This window comes from Dipodomys ordii, unplaced genomic scaffold (assembly GCF_000151885.1).
Source record: "Dipodomys ordii isolate 6190 unplaced genomic scaffold, Dord_2.0 Scaffold56, whole genome shotgun sequence".
NCBI classification, from domain to species: Eukaryota; Metazoa; Chordata; class Mammalia; order Rodentia; family Heteromyidae; genus Dipodomys; species Dipodomys ordii.
In genome coordinates this window covers 8,379,299-8,400,874 of record NW_012267272.1, presented here as the reverse complement: position 1 = coordinate 8,400,874, position 21,576 = coordinate 8,379,299, and the positions used below count along the sequence as shown (strand labels likewise).

The 21,576-nt window shown below is 43.1% G+C and overlaps 1 protein-coding gene across 1 annotated transcript in view; it reads right to left on the bottom strand.

Moving 5' to 3' along the window:
• Mgam (maltase-glucoamylase) overlaps positions 1 to 21,576 on the bottom strand; it is a 131,250-nt gene that overhangs the window by 5,876 nt on the left and 103,798 nt on the right. Inside the window, exons 48-66 of the mRNA XM_013021693.1 lie at positions 20,977 to 21,129; positions 20,457 to 20,657; positions 18,365 to 18,519; positions 16,944 to 17,112; positions 16,577 to 16,673; positions 15,367 to 15,479; positions 14,099 to 14,224; positions 12,437 to 12,565; positions 12,080 to 12,190; positions 11,721 to 11,783; positions 9,067 to 9,201; positions 8,511 to 8,598; positions 7,238 to 7,376; positions 5,657 to 5,790; positions 5,498 to 5,532; positions 5,292 to 5,408; positions 4,756 to 4,904; positions 2,080 to 2,164; positions 1,320 to 1,376 (exon numbers count right to left, since the gene is read on the bottom strand). Coding sequence (XP_012877147.1) covers positions 1,320 to 1,376; positions 2,080 to 2,164; positions 4,756 to 4,904; positions 5,292 to 5,408; positions 5,498 to 5,532; positions 5,657 to 5,790; positions 7,238 to 7,376; positions 8,511 to 8,598; positions 9,067 to 9,201; positions 11,721 to 11,783; positions 12,080 to 12,190; positions 12,437 to 12,565; positions 14,099 to 14,224; positions 15,367 to 15,479; positions 16,577 to 16,673; positions 16,944 to 17,112; positions 18,365 to 18,519; positions 20,457 to 20,657; positions 20,977 to 21,129 — 2,256 coding nt within the window. The remainder of the gene's footprint in view (positions 1 to 1,319; positions 1,377 to 2,079; positions 2,165 to 4,755; positions 4,905 to 5,291; positions 5,409 to 5,497; positions 5,533 to 5,656; positions 5,791 to 7,237; positions 7,377 to 8,510; positions 8,599 to 9,066; positions 9,202 to 11,720; positions 11,784 to 12,079; positions 12,191 to 12,436; positions 12,566 to 14,098; positions 14,225 to 15,366; positions 15,480 to 16,576; positions 16,674 to 16,943; positions 17,113 to 18,364; positions 18,520 to 20,456; positions 20,658 to 20,976; positions 21,130 to 21,576) is intronic.

Below are 21,576 nucleotides of genomic sequence, written 5' to 3'. Positions count from 1 at the left end.
GGTACCTGACATCTCAGCTGTCCTCTGGCCTTGCTGCCTGTCCCTCACTGTCCAGCACACACCTGGGACTACAATCTTGCATTCACCTGTTGCTGGGTGCAATCTTTGTTGTGTGAGAACCCCTAGGAATGTCAACAGCATGTCCTACATGAGTTCCTGGCATGCATCTCAGCCCACCCCCGCCCTCAGCTTGTTTTTGAGTCACAGAGCACTACTGAGGAGTCAGGAAATCTTTACTTCCTTGTGGCTCCTACACACATCCTTCAATAACAATAATTCTAGACCTTTACTTGCACCGAGAGTTAAAACTGAACCTCTATTTCCCCTCCTGCCCCACTCCATGCTCTCGGATGAACTAACATCCGTAGGAGATTTTGGTTCAGGTTGGCTCAGGCAAAAATCTGGAGGACCCTTGAAACTGACTAAAGTAAAAAGGGCAAGAAGCACAGCTCATGTGGTAAAACACCTGCCTAACAAGCCTGTGGTCCCAAGTCCAAATACCCAGCGCCACCAAAACAACGACTAAAAACAAGCAAACATTGGCCTTTCCCTCCTCAAAAAGCCCAGGCTTGGCTGGAGAGCACATAGCAGAGTTGTAGTGGATGAGGGTGAGTGGCAGGGTGTGACTCAGGACAAAGCAGAGAACAAACTCTACCTTCCTTGTCCACAACCAGTTTGCATTTAATCCCATGGCCATCTTTTGAATGACAAGGGGTTGCACAAATTCTGCCTGCTTTCCTATTGCAATTCCAGCCTGTCACTACCCCTGTCCCTCAAGAGACCGCTGTGATGGCTTCCCAAGGCTCTGTCCTGCAAGACACTCAGTAGAGAGCTCCTGTGGGCTCCTTGCATATAGTAGCACACGAGATGCACAGGCTTGAAATCTGAGTCCCTACCTCTGTGTACGTTTCCCCACAGACTTGTGGTATAGATAATTACATGATACATTTTTCCTTGATCACTGATATTACAGAAACAGACATTTGATGAACATCAGAGCATCAGAAGATGCTGTACTTGACAGACTTCCAACAGCAGGAGACACAGTCAAAGGCCACTTTACAGCACAATTTCAAGCTCCCAGAGGCTGCCTTTGAATCTCACAGGGACAGGTGCACTGTGTTACCTCAGAGCACTGCCTGCAGGAGCGATCAGTTTCATTCCACTCCAGGGGAGCATGCTGAGGCTGCAGGTGTAAAGTAACTTCCCAAGGCCACCACTTGGGATTTCCAGAGTCAGCATTTGGCTTGAGTTCTGGCAGATCCAAAACCTTTGTACTTTATCATTTCCCCAGGCTATCTAAATTTACTCAAGCTTACCGTGTAGAAATCGTACCAGCGGGCCCTAGGGAAATACGCTGTCACGTTTCTGGCATTCTGAAATTAAACACAAACAGTTTAGTCACTATTGCCCAGTACAGATCACGCAGTCTGCATAGAGCAGGGGTCCTAAATCAGTGATTAAACTGGACTGCAGGCCTCAGCTCTCCTGAGATCAGGAAGGTTGGGCAAGCCTCCTTTCCTTCTGCTTTCTCAAACAGGAAATCTACACAACACAAGATGCTGTAATAAAGCCCTTTGGTATAAGAGATTAACATTTGCTTACAGACTGATCCAGTCCCTCTCTAAGGAGACAAAAGTTAGAAGAAACATAGGAGAAAAAAATATGCAGGCACAAAATAGACTTGATGTGTCATTAAGGCATTTTAGTCACGGAAGGAAAGCAGGGGCTGGCCAGCAGCACCACATGACCCCATTGCTGCAAGCTGAGCTCCTGGGTGAATTCACTCACCAGTGCCCCACCTGACTTTGTGCTCCTTATTTCATTAATGGAGAAATGGGGGCAGCAGCAAATATATCAGAAGAGTTCATTTTTCTTCCTGACTATTCTATGACCTAGAACCCATAGGCTGATCTATTAAGGAGGATAGACTAAGGGATAGACTTCTGTTCAGAAGGGAAGAGACAAGGGAGAATAAGACGCCATGTCTCAGTATCATTCCTACAACAGATTTCTCCTCCCCTTGTCACCCAGCCTCACAGCTGGGAGCCTCCACCCATCCCAGGCCTCCACACTCACAGGCTCCAGGACAGGGCTGACCAGGAAGGCTGGACCCAACAGGAACTGACTGTCAATATCCCAGGTCTCCCGGTCAGTCACAAACCTGAAACAGAGCATGAAGGTGTTGTCAGAGCTCCATCACCCCTAGTAAAATGCTCAAGTTGAAGCCCAAGTCCAAAGTCCAGCCACAGCTCCTGCCGTTTTATTCCCCCAGCTTCAGGAGGGTCAGATCCTCACTTTCTGGAAATATTGCTGCCTCCAATGGCAGCAATATCTTAGACATTTTCTCCTACAAACTATCTTCATAGCTCCTCACCATAACACATTTTTTCCTTGTAGCATTTTTGTATTAGCTTATTCATTGTACGATCATGTGTCAGTTCAGAACTGCCATACATGTACTTTCCTGTCCTGCTCTTTCTTGCCATTTTAGTGGGTTTTCTTATTAAATTCAATACAGCCTTACAAAGCACTCATTCACCTGCCGTCACCTTCTCCTTTGACCCCCACCCCACCCTTCCTGCTGCTTTGCCAAGGCACAGCAATCACCCTTCAATTTCACATTGGTTTCGGGGATTATATTTTCCCACCCTTTTAAATTTATATCATTTTTAGAACGATACTTTTTTACTTTTCTTTTTGTGAAAATACCATACAGAGGGGTTACAATTACATGGGCAAGGTAATGAGTACATTTCTTATCAAGCGGGCAAGGTGATGAGTACATTTCTTATAAAGCATTGTAGCCTCCTCCTTTGTTTCCCCTTCCCATCCCTCCTCCCGTCACTCCACCCTCCCCTCCCCCTGCCAAAGTTGTAAAGTTCATTTTTTGACATAACATCTTATAGATCTCATTGTTGCAATGGGTCCACCTGTATCCCTATTTAAACAATTTATTTTTTCCCTTCTCCTCCACAAATTATACCAACAACAAATACAGTGAAAACAGGGGTTATATTACTGTGGGAGAGGGAGCTACAAAGCAACAAAGAAATATCTTATAAATATGTTAGAAACAATAGTAGGAAAGAAAAGACATTTGAGTCCTTATCTTGGGGTTCATTTTGCCTAACATCAACTTATCTGACCATTTCTGCTTGTTTCAGACATATACTAGTTATTGCAAATAAGGGAAAGCATGGGACCTATATTTCTTATATTTTTTACTGTATTTTTGTCATTTATGTTTTAGTGCTGGGGATCAAGCCAAGGATGCTGCACTTGCTAGGCAAGTGCTTTGCCACTCAGCTACATCCTGACCTAGAACTACATATTTTTTGACATTTATATTTTATTAGAACTATATTTTTATATGAGAGAAAACATGCAATATTAGTCTTTCTGAAACTAGTGTATTTTACTTAATACGTTGATTTCCAATTCTACCCATTTTCCAGATAATAACATAATTTCATTCCATCTTCCCCAAAATTCTCTCATTTCTGTCTCCCATGTAGCTGTTATTACAGGCATATACCAGCATGCTCAATTACATTTTCCTATATTACTATGTTTTCAAGTCTCTCCGCTAGGTTTCCTGGAATAGTATCACAGTTTCAGGCTTTACATTAAGATCCCTCATCCATTTTGAGCAGATTAATATCATTTGATAGGGATTTAGTCTCAGGTTTATAGGTATAGATATACAGTTTTCCAAACACCATTTGTTAGAGTCTTATCTTTTCTGGGTCATCTATTCTATTCCAGGTCTAAATATCAGTTCATATGTTTGTACCAAGCTGTATGTGTTACTATAGTTTTGTAAAACACTTTCAAGTCAGAATTGCTCTTTTTTTTCCTTTTCTCCCTCTCCCCGCCCCCCCTTCAGCCCCCGGCATAGGGCTTGAACTCTGGGCCAGGGAACAGTCCCCGACCTCATCAGATCAAGGAAAGTGCTCTAAAACTTGAGCCACATTGCCACTTCCAATTTCTGGTGTTTAATTGGAGATAAGAGTCTCACAGACTTGCCTTGCCCAGGCTTGCTTTGAACCATGATCCTTAGATCTCAGCTTCTTGAGTAGCTATAATTACAGGTGTGAGCCACTGGCACAGGGCTTTTTGCATTTCTCTAGTTGTTTGGGGACCTTCCTGCCTTCATATGCATTTTCAGGATAACTGGGGTACTCTGAGGATGTCCCTGGAGCTCTGAGAGTATTACACTGAATCTGCAGAGTATTTGTGCCAGCAAAGGCATTTTCACAAAATGCTTCTCTCTGTCCACGAGCAGGGGAGGCCTTTCCCTTGCCTAGCCCTTTGTGCAGTTTCCTTTTCCAGTGGTTTATCATTTTCAGCATTCACCCTCCTTGGCCAAGTCTCTTCTTAGGAAGTTTATCTGAGTGCACATGTTCAACATAACATTGGTCTCATCATTCTGATCTGGCCCTGGAATGCCTTCCTTCATGACCAGACCACGTTCTCGTCTGGATCCACATAACCAACCTGACAGGAAGGGCTACAGAAGATAGAAAGGGTCTCTCATGGCTATGTGAAAGATAAATTGTTCTGTGCTGCATTTTATCTGTCAATAATTAACCACTGAATAAACAGCCTTGTATCCATAACATTTTCTGTTATTGTCTCTGCCTGAAGTGCTAATGATTGAAGAACCATATTTCCAATTTGGAAGAAAGGTTTGCATCTCCTTCAACGCTACACATTGCCCAGTGCTCAGCAGGATTCCCGCTCGACACTCACTCATGGAGGAGAGGCCGCACCACAGTGACGCCCTCCGTGTTGGCCTTGTGCATCAATGTGTAGAGATATGGCAGCAGGGTGTATCTGGTCTCTAGGACACTCCTGGAAAGATCCACAAAGGCAGCATCCCAGGACACAGGGTCTTGTCTCTAAAGGACAAAGAGAAGAATGTTCTGTACTTGCTGTGGGAAACCAATGGGACTTAGTGAAATCATTGCTGGAATTCATTTCCTATCAGCCACACACAACTAAACTAAAGATAAATGGGGATGACACTTCTTAAGAGGACATTATTAATAGCTCAAGGCTCACCAAAGCTCTGTCTACAGAAGGAAAAACTTCCCCATAATGGACTCTTGGAGTATGTGGGAGATGATTTCTTCTAAAGGAAGGAATCATCCTTTCAATACTGAGGACTATGATTCCTGAGATGAGGCTAGAGGACTTCGAGGATGTCCCCAGAGAATACACACTGCATGAGCTGCGCCTTGGGGTTCATGTGCCACAAAGCAGGGAGAGGAGAGCAGACGTCCTACCCTGGTCCCGATGGTGTTGTGGTTCCTGGAGAAGGGGTAGAAGGCCCCCAGCTGCATCCAGCGAGCACACATCTCATACTCCGCATCTTGAAAGAACCCACAGATGTCTGCCCCTGTCTGAAACAAGAACAACACAACGAGCCTCCTGCACAGTTCTCAGAGATGTGCCATCTCCGTGTCCATCAAGAGGAGCCAAGGTCACTTACATAGGACATGCCAAAGAGGCTGAACTCCATCATGCCTGCAAGGAGAAGCACAGCTGGGTCAGGCCAGGCTCTCCTGACCTGCCTCCTCCTCCTCCTCCCTCACCAGGCTCCTAACCCCTGCCCTGGGGAGGGCAGAGCCCTGGGAGCAAAGCCACACACCAATGATAGATTTCTTCAGCTGGTCCCAGGCAGCGGTGTTGTCTCCCAGCCAGTGTCCTGCCCAGCGTCCGGAAGAAGGGAATGTGGAGCGGGTGATGACGATGCTTCTCTGCCCTGTCACCTCCTGCATGGCCCTGGTTGGAGGAAGCAGGGGGAGAACTGAGGCCGGAGCAGGCTTCAGAGCACCTGCATCCTCTTTCCTCACTCCTGTCCTGGGAACTTGGATCAAAGCCATGCTGCTGTCTGAATGGAGAGCATGTATTTCCCTCTGGTTGAGGGAGATATTCAGAGAAGACTGCCATTTCAGTGTTTCATGAAAAGTTCATCATGCAATAAACCACTGCCATGGTGTAAAAGACAAAGCCACCCTGTATTGACACAACACTCAGTCTTCCATGCCAATCGAGAAAATGAGACTGGCTGATGGAGGGATTCCAGAATAGAAAGTGGAAAGGATTGCAAGGGTTAGAATTAACCTTTCTGTCCTTTTTACTGAACATAAAGCTCTGACCCCAGAGACTTCTGAGAAATGTGAAGCCCCACATCTTCACACTTTTTCCTCAAGACAGAAACCTAATAGTGAACTCTTCCCAGACCTATTAGGGTGCATACCCCATAGAAAGCCTACTGCAGTGCTACTATCAACACCCAGCTAGTTCCTGCAGAGCAGCAGTTCATGAGTGCAGTGCGCACTCTGTAGTTTGAATCTCTTTTCCTTTTTGAAGACCCACAGCCTAAAGACTGGAATTGTCAGATAAGAATCTAACAACAGCATCCTCAAATAAGAATCTTGGGGTAAAAGAGAAATCAGAACTCAATAACTAAGGCACCAATAAAAATTACAGCAACAAAAATTTGAATCAAAAGTATAATCCCAAAGCCTACCTCTGACTCATTGTATGTAGAAAAATGTCTTTTCACACCCACACTCTTACCAGTTACATGCATATTCTCCTACATGTAATGATCTTAAGTAAAGCAGGTCCTAAAATTAGTTTCTTATGGAGGACTCAAGGATTCTGTCTCTCCTACTGGAAGCTTGAGCCACCCCCTCCCCGATCTTGTCTTTGAGACCTCCATGGTATTCCACCAGTCAGTCACAGAATAAACCAAATGTCCTTCTAATTTTTTCCATAGGGCAATTGGCATTACTGTACTGGAAAGAATGTCTAGCATATACTATGAAATAAATAGAGATAATTAGCTATTGAAGTGAAACATTATTGTCTAGCCCATCCAATTCCTGTGTTCACACTAAGGTAAGTAACACATTGAATATAATGACATTAATTAATATCTACATGTACCACCATGTATATTAAATAATAATTGGTGTATCACTGTGCATACATCAATCCATCATCAGGACTGTCAGTCCTTCACTGATGCAAGCATGCCTTTTTAACACAAGCACCTCATTCCTCAGTCATGTATTATTTATTGAAAGAACAAAAATTACCACATTGATGTCACTCATCTCTGGTGGGCTCTTAGAATGGGGTTTGCAAGGTTAAGTAGGGAAGCTGTCCCCATCACTGTTTCTATCCTCAGGCCCAGCTGGAGAAGGGAGACACAACTCACTCGTAGGTGGGTCTGGTCTGGGACCAGCCATACAGGCTGTGGACGTCGTAGTGCCGCACCCGCGAGCCGTCTTGGAGGATCTGCTCGCTCTCCATGCACAGGGTCTTGCTGCTCAGGCCTCTGTCCCTGCCTGCCAAATCTAAGGGGCATGGGGAGGAAACACAGAGCTGATATTTACCAACATGAAAATGTCTTTATGGACCTTAAGGCTAACTTCACTTCTGAATGGCCTCTGCCTCACCAGTCACATTACAGTGCACTTGGTAAGTTGCGCTGGTGCTCCAGGTATTTTCCATATCAACACAACTGGAAAAAGTACTGATGTCAGAGCCTTTTCATGCATTTACTATAGAGCAGGCCCTGATCCAGGCCTTTTGGGAGGAAGAGGAAGGCAGGTCATGGGGCATGAATTCTGGGCCTGGGTGCTATCCCACAGCTTCTTTTGCTTAAGGCTAGTGCTCTACCACTTGTGCAACAGCTGCAATTCTGGCTTTTCAAGTAGTTAATAGGAGATAAGAGTCTCATGTACTTTCCTACCCAGGTTGGATTTGAACAACTATCCTCAGATCTCAACGTCTAGGGTAGCTCGGATTATAGGCATCAGCCTGTAATCTTTATAACTCTTATGAAAATCGCCACAGACTATAAAGGGTTATCTATATCTTACATTTAGAAAGTTAAGACTTGGAAATAATGCAAAGTTCATGAAATTTCTCACAAGTCAAAGAAAATAAATGAAATGGAGACATAGAAGCACAAGGGTAACTACATAGTCCAAAGGTCTTATGATAAGGGCAATCAGCTTCATCATACCCACTGATGGCAAAAGACATTCCTGTGGATAAACTAATATAGGTCTGAGAAACTAAGAACTCTAGCTATGAAAATCATTTAGCGATACAGAAAATACAGCCGTTATAGCCAACATACACTATGTAAAAGCTGAACTATGTAACTTGAGGCCAGAATAGACAGAACTAGGGGAGAACTATAGAAGGGTGACATTGAACATGCATTGCACCTCTGGAATTGAAACCCCTTTGGACAACTACTACATATAATAAAGAGCTTTTTGGCCCAATTCCAGAAATTCTCTAATAAACTGTACACATGCCATGAATGAATGCCCTGTATGTGCTATTTACTGGCCCCCAGTAAACCAGAGTTCTATAAGGACTGGCCCTCAGTGGTCAGGCTAAACCTCTGCAGGTTGGGGTTGGGCAGAATTTGTCTAGCCATGTCTTGGCTGATTAAGGAGGCCCCGGGTCCTTACGTGGCATGTAGGGAGGCCGGTTCAGAGTTGTATCCCTGCAGCCAGGAGCAACTGCCCCGTTCACGAAGCTCGAAGGTTCATTCATATCCTACAAATGTCACACACACACACATATACACATATACATGGTGTAGTTATAAAAATAATAACACTATGTCAACTCAATAGTGGATAAATAATTTCACCATCTCACAGTTCCAGGTGATGCTGGCCAGAGAGGATCATCACATGAAGGAAAAATTTAGATAAAAATAGCAATTCACCTCTACCTACCAACTGCCCAAGAGTGTTATATAAAAAGATTCCCTGCAGTGCAGGCAGAGTTCCAATAAATTGGTAGTAAATCACCCTAGGTATTTCACAGCAGAAATTTATGCCTTATACAACTGCACAGTATAAAGAGTCTCTGGGCTGATTTGGGAAAAGTACAGTCTGAGATGTCCAAAAGCTTTCTTGAAGGAATGTTAGTGTCTTGACTAAGGTCAGTGATCCCTATGCAGGTCGAGGTTCACACAACAGCTAACCGTGTGTACACAGACAAGCACCCTGCACTCACAATCCACATGCCATCAAACTTCAAGCTCTTCTCTGGACTCTGTGGATTGGTGTAGAGCTCTTCCATTTCCCTCTTCCACCACAGAGCAGTCGAGTTCCGGAAAAAGTCTGGGAAGGCCACATAAGCTCTGTATTGCTATGAAAATAAAACACAATTCTTTTGTTCCAGACCAAGTCCACAAGACAGCAAACAGGAGAAGTACTGAAATCTTTAACTCATGCTAATACTTGCACAGCATGGGGGTAGCGAGTGTGAGAGATAGTCTGAATGGCTCCTTTATAATATAAAGTTTTTAGTTTACTGCAAAAAAGAAGTAGAAAGAAGAGAGATAAGCACAAACTATACATCCTTTATGCATTTGGAAAACATATATGGACTTTTTCTCCTCCGCATACATGCACGAATGGTGATAACCAATTCACTGAACTGATGGTCCTAGCCTTAAAGCTTGATCCTCAACTGTCCTCTCACTTCCCAAGGACTTTACAGAAACAAAGGAGCAAGGGACAGACTACAGCTAGCAGGGTCAGACTTCAGATGCACTGTGCAAGTTTGGGAAGAATCATCCAGTTGCTATCCCCTCTAGGAAATAGGTGTCAGTAAAGCTCCAGTTGACGATATGGCTCTCTTTGCAGACATCGGTTCTGGCTACTTTCAGGATCCCACGAAACCCTAGTTGTGTGTAAGGAGAAAGTTTCAGCCTTCCTTTCTCTTCCTCTTTCCTCAAATAATAAAACAAACGTCTACATCATACCATCAAAGTGGAATGCAAAGTCTCATTCCTTCACTACATTGAAACTGTTTTGAGAACAAGAACTTTAATTTATATTCTCTATTTTCTTTGTCAAAGTTGAACTGAAGTCATCAAGCCCTTGCTCAGATTTTTCACTTATGGCTGCCATGTACCATTTGATCTACACTTCTTGGTTTTTGCTGGATAATTGGAGACAAGAGTCACACAAGTTTGTCTACACAAGCTGGGTTCATACTTCAATTCTAAAATCTCAGACTCCTGAGTAGCTATAGGTACAAGCCACTGGCACCCACCTTCATAAAGATTGTATCATTAATCTCCATATCCATTCTAGGCTTACTTTACAGCCTGGTAACTAACAAGTTAATGAGAATGAACACTAGTTATATACTTGGTCATATTAATAATAATGTAATAATAAGAAACAAAGGTTCAGGCATGCATTCACACCATCATACAACAGCAAACATAAAAAAAGCCTTTCTGCTACTCCATGTTTCTTCATTTAGAAGATGATGGTCCTTGGTGTGCGCAGTAAATGCCTTTTCCTGGGTGGATCTCTGTGTTTTAACAATCAATGAGCTATTTGTGTTTGCTGAATCATTTTGCTACTAGAAAATTAAGACCTTTTCATTGTATGTATTAAAATGCCTTTTATTAACACCTTTAAATTAAAACACTTTCAAATTTAAAAAAAAGAATCAATGAGCTAAAAAAAAACTGGTGGCATGGGTAGATAGAATGTCAGAGAGAAAACCAGGATTGAGAGACTGTAGCCTTTCACAAACCAGACCAACTTATCTTGCTGTGCTGAGCACACAGAGACCAGCTTCATCCCTTCAGACTTGGCAGGTGCCCTAAAATAAGGTTTTGTTTAATTTCCTAGCTACACTGTCCAGGTGACCAAAGCAACCTATGCTGTGCCAAATATCCTGTCTATTAATTGTAATTGTTGAAGAGGTAAGAGTAAGACAAGGTACTTGCTCTCTATAAGAATTTCCATCACAACCCTGAGAACCTAGCTCACGGGAACTCATAGAACATTTGATAGCAAAGCAAACATGTGTTGAATAAGTCCAAATGCATTAGTTCACAGGGTCCACATCTAAGCCAAATGATAAAACCAAAGTTATCCTGGACAACATATTCATTCAAACAAGCTATCAGAATGGGTGAAAAATGAGATCCAACGTCACGAGCTACCTCTGTCTATCACAAGCAAAATTTTAATAGAAGCCTCAAAACTAAGTGGCCAAAATATATCTAGAAACTTAAGACCAGATAAAACTTGGGACCATAATTTATCATTGTGGACATGGATCTATTTCTCCAAAAGTTTAAGAAGTAAAGAATGGACTGGGAAGATGGCTCAGTGGTAGAGTGCTTGCCTCATACACATGAGGCCCTGGGTTTGATTCCTCAGCACCACTTAAGCAGAAAAAAGCCAGAAGTGGCACTGTGGATCAAGTGGTAGGGAGCTAGCCTGAGCTATATTGCTAGGGGACAGCACCCAGGCTCAGAGTTCAGCCTCCAGGACCAAACGAAAATAAATAAATGAAAAAAAACCTCAATCACTAAGGCAGACATTAGGTAATACTCCTCAAGGGTTATTCATGGCCACCACAACAACCACAAGAACAAGAATAATTTAGAGAAAAGATAAGACTTCTTGAAGTTCTCATGGCCTTTGAAATCTGGCAGCCTTGGATTTGAATTCACTCTTGCATTGCTGACATCAGGGAGGAGTAATCCAACTCCCCAGAGCTTCAGCCAAAGACAAGAATGCTTACGTCTCAGTTGTAAGCAGAGCATTGTTGTATGTAGTCATTACCACACAGACTGACTTGCCTTCCCTTCTTGATAACTGTGATTTCAGTCATTATTCACAAAAACATCTTACCTCCACTTGGCTGTCCCAGTCCAGAGAACTGTTAACCACAATATTAGGGAAATCTGGCCAGACCTAAGTACAGAAAAAAGTTCAAAAGCAATGCACCAAACACTTTCCTATACAGAGTATTCCCTAAGAAGTCACAAACCATGGGCCTAGGGACCATGTAATTTGTTTAGTATGTATAGTTTATCTAAATCAAAGTGGATTGCACAGAGCCTTTAATAAACACATAGCGATTGAAGTATGAAAACTACAGATCTAAGATAAGATCTCAAGTGAAAAAGGACAATATACATGAGGAAAAGATATACTAACATTGTCCCCACCCCAGGAGAGGTGTTAGTGGATCACTCCTTAGATCATACCTTGCCCCAGACAATTCCTCCATCATTGGGAAACCTGATGAAGACATCATCCTCCACACCACGAGTGAAGGCAGGATAGGGCTCTGTCTCATTGCCAGAAATGGCTGGGTCCTGAAACCAAAGCACGAGTCAGACAGAAAGACACATGCAGAGAATGGCCAGGGACACAACACAGCTCTTCCAAACACAACTTCCTTACATTATACTTGAAATTTAAAGTGACTGAGATGCTGCTAAATGCCTTTTCCATCCAACTTCAACCTTTCCTTGTGTACCATGGAAGGAAACACAGTGTGGGCCTTCCCCACCCATTCCCCTTCATCCTCCCAGAGGCCACAGATTCCCACGGGCTCTGACCAGAATGAGGATGACCCGCATGCCAGCGGCCTTCATGCGATCGATCAGGGCGGGCAACCCAGAGAACTTGGGGCTGAGGGTGAAGTCCAGCTGCCGCTCCATGTAGTCGATGTCCGAGTACTGCACGTCCTGGGGGAGGACACAGGGGACTGAGTGATGGCTGGGGCCTCAAGGCCAGGATCCCAGGAGAATGACTCTCCACCACCCGTGCCCAACTCCACATGGCTTCTGACTAAAACTCTGGTTCTCTGTTCTTTGTTATCTACTGAAAGCTGGAAATACACATAATTTTTCCAAAATTTATAAAATAAGAAAAAGTCTGTATTTCAGAAAAAAATAGGTTGAAGATACCTATTTACTGGGGCTCTTCTGTGTGTGAGTAAAAAACTACTGGCTCAGAGCTCAGGCCCGTTCAAGGCCAACCTCAGCAAAAAGTTCTCTAGACCATTCTCAGTCACTTCCTGGGCACAGCAGTAAGCACCTGCCAGCTACTCAGGAGACTGAGATCAAGAAAAACCTGGTTCACTGACATATAGGACAAAAAAGTCATGACATATAGTTCAGTGCAGAAGCTGAGCAAAGTGGCACTGTCATCTCAGTTATGGAAGGCAAAACACAATAGGAGGGTTATAGCACAGGGGTTTTGCCCAGGTGTGAGCCTGGGCAAAAAGCAAGTCTCTGTCTCAAGGAAACCACTGTAAAATATGGCTAGAGGCATAGTTCGGTTGTCTATACCCTAGAAAGCTAGAGGCTCAGACATCAAACTCAAATACTACAGAAAAAAAAGGAAAAGAAAACACACTGTGTGGGAAAGTACTAGATAATCTGCCAATATAAGCAATGAGGGAACGTAGTGGTTGCCCACAAGAGGCTGTCCAGGATTCAGTGGTCAAGAGAAAAACAAATTCAAAAAAGGAACTTCACTCTTCAGTCCTAATATTAGATAGCAACTCTGTTCAAAATCAAAGAAACAAAAGGACAAGCATTACTGTGAAATACCCCCTCTTAGTAATCACACATAGCTTCCTCACTACCAGTGATACATTGTTTGATGTACTAGCATGAATGTAACTTATTTTAAGTAATAGAATAAATTTAAAAATAAAAGTAGGCTTGGGGTAAGTTTAGATTACTGGACTACTCTTGTCCTCAGTGAATGATAGAACTTGCTTCCATGGAAACCCAGGATCCTGCATTCAGCCAGCGAGTGGCACAGAGCTCATGGAACTGTGCTGCAGTGCTCACAACGTGCGGACTGAAGACCTACCTGCATGTACAATGGGCTAAGTGTATTTCAGATCATTTGTTTTTAATCAAGCAAAATGACTGCTGGAAGGATCCTTTCTTCTTAGGGCACCCTGGTTTTGGACTACACGTCTTCAAGTTATATAAATTAAATGGAAGGAAACATGACAGAGGGGAAAAGGCTGTGGGGGCTGTCCCTTTCTCTGCATGGCGGGTCTTTGATCTCCTAGTGTCATAGGGTGGGAAACAGCCCACACAATTCCTAAGACAAGTTCAAGGTCATTGTGGCATCATGTGAGAAGGTACTTCCTGTTCTTGTAGAAACTCACAAATGCCCTACAAAGTAATTGGGGCCCAGACACAGCCAGGTTCCCTATGAGAATACAGACTATGGTATACACCATGGCGTATACATACATAGGGGATCTGTGCGGCCACCATCTCATCATACAAGCTGGAGATCTCAGCATCATTCTCGTATCCATAGCGACACAGCTGGAACCCCAGGGACCAGTAAGGCACCATGACAGGCCGGCCAATCACCTGGAAATTAGATTAAAAATGAATTCTTAAAATGAAATTCCTGATGGAAGTCTTCCATGAAATAAAAACAATATTGTCCAGTGCCCCTGCCTAGACAAACAAAACCTGCAAATCCAGAGGACCATTGAAGGGAAGCACAGCTCTAGAATACCATGGGGGAAAGTCTGCTGCTAGATTCGAGCTCATGCATCAGGAATCTAGAAAACTGGCTTTTGCTCTGGTTCCTAGATGCAGACAGAAGGATTAATGAGGAGCACAGAATTCAGAAGAAAAATGCATTGCCTAATATACACATTCCATTGTCTGCTAGCTCTGTGAACAAGGGAAAAATTAAATAACCAATTATGCTTCTTTCTTCACCTGCAGTTTGAGTTTGATCTAAATGTCCATATCATCATGACTTTACAAGAATGGAATGACTTCATCTCTGTGAAGTTACTAAATGTGCTCTGACATGGACCAAGTAACAGACTCAGTGGTCATTCCACATTTGTTATGTGAATCACCATTACCATCACCACCATCACCTCACACCATAACCACTGCAGCCATCATTGCCTATCAACAGTACCACCATCACCACCATGAAAACCATAACTTCAAGTCACCCCAACCATCATTGTCAGTAGTCTATCATTTCCATGATAAACACTACTCTCATCATCATGCCAAGAATCACCTTCTCCATCATCACCATCACCACCTCCATTACTCCAACAACACTATGACCAGGACTACTTTTGCTATCCTGCAATAATTAGAGGCTATGAATCTAATGACTAGTTCTATTTATTGTTTCCTATTTATAATATATCTATCCCTGAAAAAAATCCATCAACTTGTATTATCACAATGAGAGGTAGAAAAATGAACGATGCGGGGCTGGGCAGGTGGCTCAGGGATAGAATGCTTGCCTTACATGCATGAGGCCCTGGATTCAATTCCTTGGTACCACATAAGCAGAAAAAGCCAGAAGTAGCACTGTGGCTCAAGTGGTAGAACACTAGCCTTGAGCTGAAGAGCTGAGGGACAGTGCCCAGGCCCAGAGTTCAGGCCTCACAAGTGATAAAAAAAATGAAAAATGCATTTGGAACCCAGTATTGCTGCATAAGCACTTGACAGACAAGGGAATTCACACGTACCTCAGTGTATTGCTGAGTGACAAGCTCAGGAGTTGGCCCCAAGAACACATAAAAGTCCAGGACTCCCCCTGTGGTGCGGTATGTCAGGGCCGGCATGGGCTGGAAAGTCACATCTGAAAATAGAGGGAAAGGTGAACTGAGCTGCCTGCGAAGCTTCAGCATGGGAAGAGAGCAGCCCTGAGCACTGTGCCTTCTCTCCTCATTGCACACTATTAAGACATGATTTTCTCTACACAACTGACAGAATGAAGCAGAGTTCGATCCATGAATACTTTCCTTTGCAGTTGCCTTATATCTGAGATGTTTTTGTCACTCTGTTCCTTGAACATAATTCTTATGGTTCTTTTTGTGTGTTAGTAAGGCCTTAGCACTTATTAGGGAAGGCATCTGACAACTGAGCCCAAAACCTTTGTCTTCTTACACTGGATCATGCTTTCTGTTTGGACATGTGCCTTGACTGCGATCCACCTATTTACATTTCCCAACACAGCTGGAATTACAGGTACATTCTATCAAGCCCAACTTCTTCCACTGAGGTAGAATATAATAGACATTTTTGCCTGCATTGGCTTGGAACTGTGATTCTCCTCATTTTAATCTTCCATGTAGCAAGGCATGACCACCTGCATGTGGCTTCATATACCCTTTTTAGTTCAACATTCTCCAGAACTTCAGAAACTTTAAAGATTATGTTGTGTTTCCATGTCTATTTCACACAGCATCCCCAAATGAGAACACCTTGTACAATCAGGTATATTGTAAAAATCATGAATAAAACACAACTCACTCAGGTATGCATTGTGTCAGGTTTCATTCATTTTACATACATGGTTTTTCTAACTCTTAATTTTATTCCTCTCCAATGTAAAGGCAAATTTCCTTCAGACCATCATAACCAGAAAGTGCTCCAACAATAATGGCAAATTCATTCAAATTGTACACCGAGCTCCTCGGGTGACTTTCAAGGTGTAATGGACTCTTGGTTTATAACCTCTATTGGTTTTGCTATCTCTTCCTATGTGACTATTACAAAACTAAGTGTATCATTGAATCCTTTCAATGTTAGGGTCCCAAACAAAAGGATAAACAGAAAAAAACTCTCCCATCATGATAATGTTGATTTCATTGCCACTGGGTCACAAAATATTATCCCAAAACAATTCAAGTATAACTAGCTCTTAGATCAGGGGAAGAAGCAGCGTGAGCCTACCCATGGCATTGCTGTTGAGCAGGAGCACTCCGTGGGCACTGCCGTCCTCCTCCAGGCCCAGGTAGTACGGGTGGACGCCATAGGAATTCTTCTTGTACTGAGAGTCATGGGGAGAAGTGGGTAGAGTGAGAAGACATTGCATCTGAGAAGGAACGTCAACAAAAACTCACGGGCCTACATTCTCCTGCAACTAACTTCAACACATGAGGGCAAAGGAGCTGGAGGAATGGTCCCCAGGACAGAAGCAGAAGGGGATGATTCACTGCAGTCAGGGAAGAGGAAGCACAGAGGTACCCATAGGGCTTCACAGGCATGCAGTGTGGGTGCAGCAAAGTGAGTGTAGACTCTGCAAATGCTCTGTCCTTACCCCCGGGGGTTCGTCTCTGGAGAACATGCCCCACGTGTGCCAGTTCAAGTCTCTCCTATAGGCCGTGTGCTCCGTTTCCCCAAAGCCATAGATGTACTGGGAGGGGAGGCGGGTGGAGATGCGGATGAACATGTCATTGAAGGTGAAGCCCAGGACCTGAGAGTCCCAGCTGCAAGGCAAAGACCAAGGTGGACAAGGAAGTGAGCTCCCCTGGACTTCCGGCAGCTGACTTCTCAAGCTATGCCACCTAAGTTCTTCCCCATCTCCCAGAAACCCAACATCTGACGTAGGTCCACAATGAGGTTTCTAAAGGCACCTTACTTTTCCTGTACTTCCTTCTTCAGTGATTTTCATGGAAACAGCTTTTAATGCCTGCAAGGCTGTCACTGAGGAGAGGCCTCACTGATACCTCCGTCCTATTTTGCACCCTCACACTGAGACCCCAGCTCCATTTTGCACACAAAGGAATAGTACAGTGCCAAGCTTCTGCCTGCAAGAGCTTACTTACTTACTACTTGCTTATTCTATCACCAATGCTCTTCCCCCATCCCCACAAGCTCAAATGGATGGTCACTTTTCATCCAAGTTCTAATCCATGTTCTCTCATTCTGATGTAAGTGGGGCCCTAAGAATGAGTTTCCTCCAGCAAATTGCATGTGGGAGTGAGGATGGGCCAACCCCCAGGAGACACATGCATACTTCTTGGCTTTTGTGTCATCTTTTCTGTAAGTTGTGACTCAGCAGGGACAAACTGGGACTTGTTTTGCTTCCACAGTTATGGCGAAAACTGTCCATGAATCTCAGTCTCTGTCTCTCTGTCTTTGTCTTTTACTGTCTCTCTCTCTTTCTCATACCCCCCACATTCACACACAGGGATATACATATAAATGCATACATATACATATGAATATATAAATTGCTTCTCCTAATGAAGACGATATCAAGAGTTAGGATGGAGGATCAATTCTCAAATATTCTTTTTCCATCACAGTGTTTAAACAGTTCCCCAAGCACACGCACACGTGCACACACAAACACACACACACACACAGAGAAACTCTTACTCTACTCTTTCCCCTAACACTACACATCACCTTAACATCTTTGCTTCTCTTATATAATTTAAACTACCTTTTTCATGAGGAGAGACATCTCTTCTGACTATACCCACAGTACCTTAAACAGCACCCAATCCACAGCAGGCATCCATAAATATTTGTTGAAGGAATTCCTAGTTACCAGAACTGCCTGAGTAGGTTCTAAGTACAAAGATTGCCCAAAAACACACCTAAAGGGCATAGCTTAGCGGTGGGTCTGGCATGCACAGGGGTAATCTCTCACACAGTGCATCTCCAACCACGGAGGCCCTGGCAGGGATGTTCATGTAACCTCCAGTCCCCAATCCAACCAGGGCCACTTACATGACAGTGCCTGTACTCTTGCGGCGAATTTCAATCCCAAATGGATTCTCCTTAATGAGAACCTCATAGAGTCGGGCCTCAGAAGAGCTGGATGGAGTGCTGGGGATGTTCAGAGGGACTGGGACTTCATAACGGCTGTTGCTGGGATCATAAATCTAAGTCAGAGGAAAGTGATTTTAGCAGATCATGCAGAGAGGGTACATACATTCTGCTGTTGTATCAGACATAGGGAAATCACACGTAATAATATTGTATCATGTAACTCAAAATAGCCATGAAATACGAATTACAATCTTTTTAATCACAAGAAAGTATAGCTATTCAAGCTGATGGGAAAATTAAGCAAGTTCTCCAGTTCACAATATGTAAGTGTGCTAAGACAATGCAATACAAACCAAAAAGAAGCATGAGTGTTATCTGTGAATTCAAAATTTTATGCAAAATTAGATCTTGAAATGTATACCATAGCAGAGCTTTGTCAGCATTGGAGCAAACAGAGATGCTATATCTTTTCTTTAAGCTCTTAAAGAACAACTTTAAATCCAAAACTTTGAATTGAGCCTATCAGATCTCATATATGAAGAGCCTTATTACAGTAACACAGTTACTTTGACTTTGGTACTTGCATGAAAGGCATTCAAAAGCCAGTGGGGAAGTTATCAATGTATTCCTTATTATTCCATATGTGTGCATATGAGTGTCTGTGAAACTTTTACAGAATTGGAAAGAAAAATCAGAAACATGAACTTTTTATAATTAAGTTCATCATAGTTGTCTATGCTGATAATAACATATAAATGTATTCCCTATATCTCTTTTGGTGCTGCATTAGGTGCTACTGGTGTAAACATAGTAGACCAAGGTTATTCATTCCCTCCAGAGAATGAAATATGATTACATCCCTTCAGTAAGGTGGACTAATGGTCAACTACAAAGAAGTATTGTAAGATTATAGGAAAGGTGATACCAGCCACAATATCTGAGAGAAAATTAATTGCATGGGAGAAATAGAATCTTAGCATAAAGAGCTATGTAGTCATTAACAAAGTACAGATATCAAGTCATTCTAGCAATGCATTTATCAATACAATGATGTACAGTGCTTAAGAGGGTTGAGAAAGGTACAAATGTAAGTGTGCATACATATATATATATGTATATATGTATGTATATATATATAGTTGTGTGGTTAACTAGTGAGTACACTGGACTTAAGGCTGGAAATCTAAGTAACTTGATTCATTTCATGTATTAGGTATATCCCACCTGCTAAGTTGACACCAAATAAAAGCATAGCATTGAAAGGTGGAAAAGAACTCATCATTGTCCTGGATATAATTGTTAAGAACCTTATAGGCAAGTTTATACTGTTATACTCTTTCATTTATTCTCTCAGCAAACATTGCAGGGCTTACTGTCTACTGGCATGGTGTTAAGTGAGAAGCACAAGAAGTGGACAAATCCCTTGTTCTGGAGAATAACAGAGAAAATGTCACAACAAAGCTAGCCCAGTCCTGGTGCTAAGGGTAATGACACCATGGAAGGGAAAACAGCACTGAGCTTGAGTGGAATGTCAAGGAAAACTCCAATCCAGACCCTGTTTACCCAACTGATAAGTTCCATGCATTCCCATCGCATACTATCCAGTTTCTCCACTTAGTTGACGTCCCCACCATTCACACAGATGAGAAACAGAGACAAACAGCCCTCGCTCTTCAATTTTCCTTCTTATCCTATGTGATTAGTCTCCAGATCTTCTCAGCCCAAAACAAGTCCATTCTTCTCCACCTCCTTTCCTGTACCTACATGACCTCTATCCTTCACTCCATCAACCTACCAAGTAGCCTACCTCCTTCTCTCCCCACTTCTTTGATATCTGATTCCATAAGACTATCCTATTCTTAATTCACTTTAGGAAACCGGTGCTGCTCTTCCAAGGGCTTCTCATTGCTCTTCATATTAACAGAATGGTTGACTCTTTTGTTGCATGGAACTTTACAGAGTTAGCTTATATTAGGATGACAAATTACTGACTACATAGAGACAGGAAAGGAAGACCATTGGGTGTTCTCTCAGATGTAACTATGCTTACCTTGAACTGCAGCATTTCATTCTTGTGGTAGGTCACGAGCAGGCGCAGGGGGCTCACAGGTGTGGAGGGGAAGGCAGTGACATAAGGAGAAGACTTCAAGGAGATGTCAGCTGTGGCCCCATGGGAGTTATACTGCACATTGCTGACTGAATACAGATCGTTCACAAAGTAGCAGTGTGGGACCCCAGGGATACTGGATGCCTGAGAAGGACAGTCAAGAGTGTGCATCAGCATGTGGGCCTACCGGTATCAAGTAGCAAGGGCTAGGAAAGGCCATCCCATCATTCCTGGACCTTGTTTCCTTTAGATAGTGCCAAGAATTTACATTTCTATATTAAGAAAATGTTTATGTAAAATGCCCCACTCTTTTCTCTTCCTGTCTTCACATCTGGATGAGGTGTCTTGGGGAGCCCTTTCTTCACATGGATTCTAAGTGGATACTGAGGTACTGGTGTTTGCTCATGCGTTACAGGTGAGGTGCAGAGCTGTCAGGGAAGGGTCACGTTGTCAGTGCAGTTACCTCCCAGACGCAGCCTCGGGCCATGCAGCTGGCCTCAGTAGCTCCATGCTCATCGGGATAACAGTCTATCTTCTCCTGGTCCTTTATGCCGATGTCCCACTCTACTGTGTATGCTTCTCCCAGGACCAGACGGATGCCTGTGATCACAGCGACCTGTGGAAATGGAGAAGCCACATGGAAATATGTGCATGGGACACAGGCCTTCCAGCATGTGAGTCCTTACAATGAGACCAGACCCTCAACAATGTGCAGGAAATATTCCAAAACATTCAGGCAGAGTGGTCAGTCAATACAGGGCGACTATTCAGTATGGGGTAGCAACAGGCTAATATCAGTACTCCACACATTGTACATTACATTGTGCACATAGAAAGTCCAAATAAACTTTTTAATTGTCCCTTTGTCTACCTTCCTGACTTTTCTCCTGCTTCTTTATATTTTTTCAGATTGACTCTGTTCTTTTTCTCTACATGTTTCTACTACTCTTGTCCCTTTCTCCACAAATCAGTTTTCTCCAATCATCTGAAATAGTAGAAAGACAGCAAAAAGAATTATATAGTCTTTTTGCAATTCCCTTCCTATTTCTCTTTTTCTATGGAG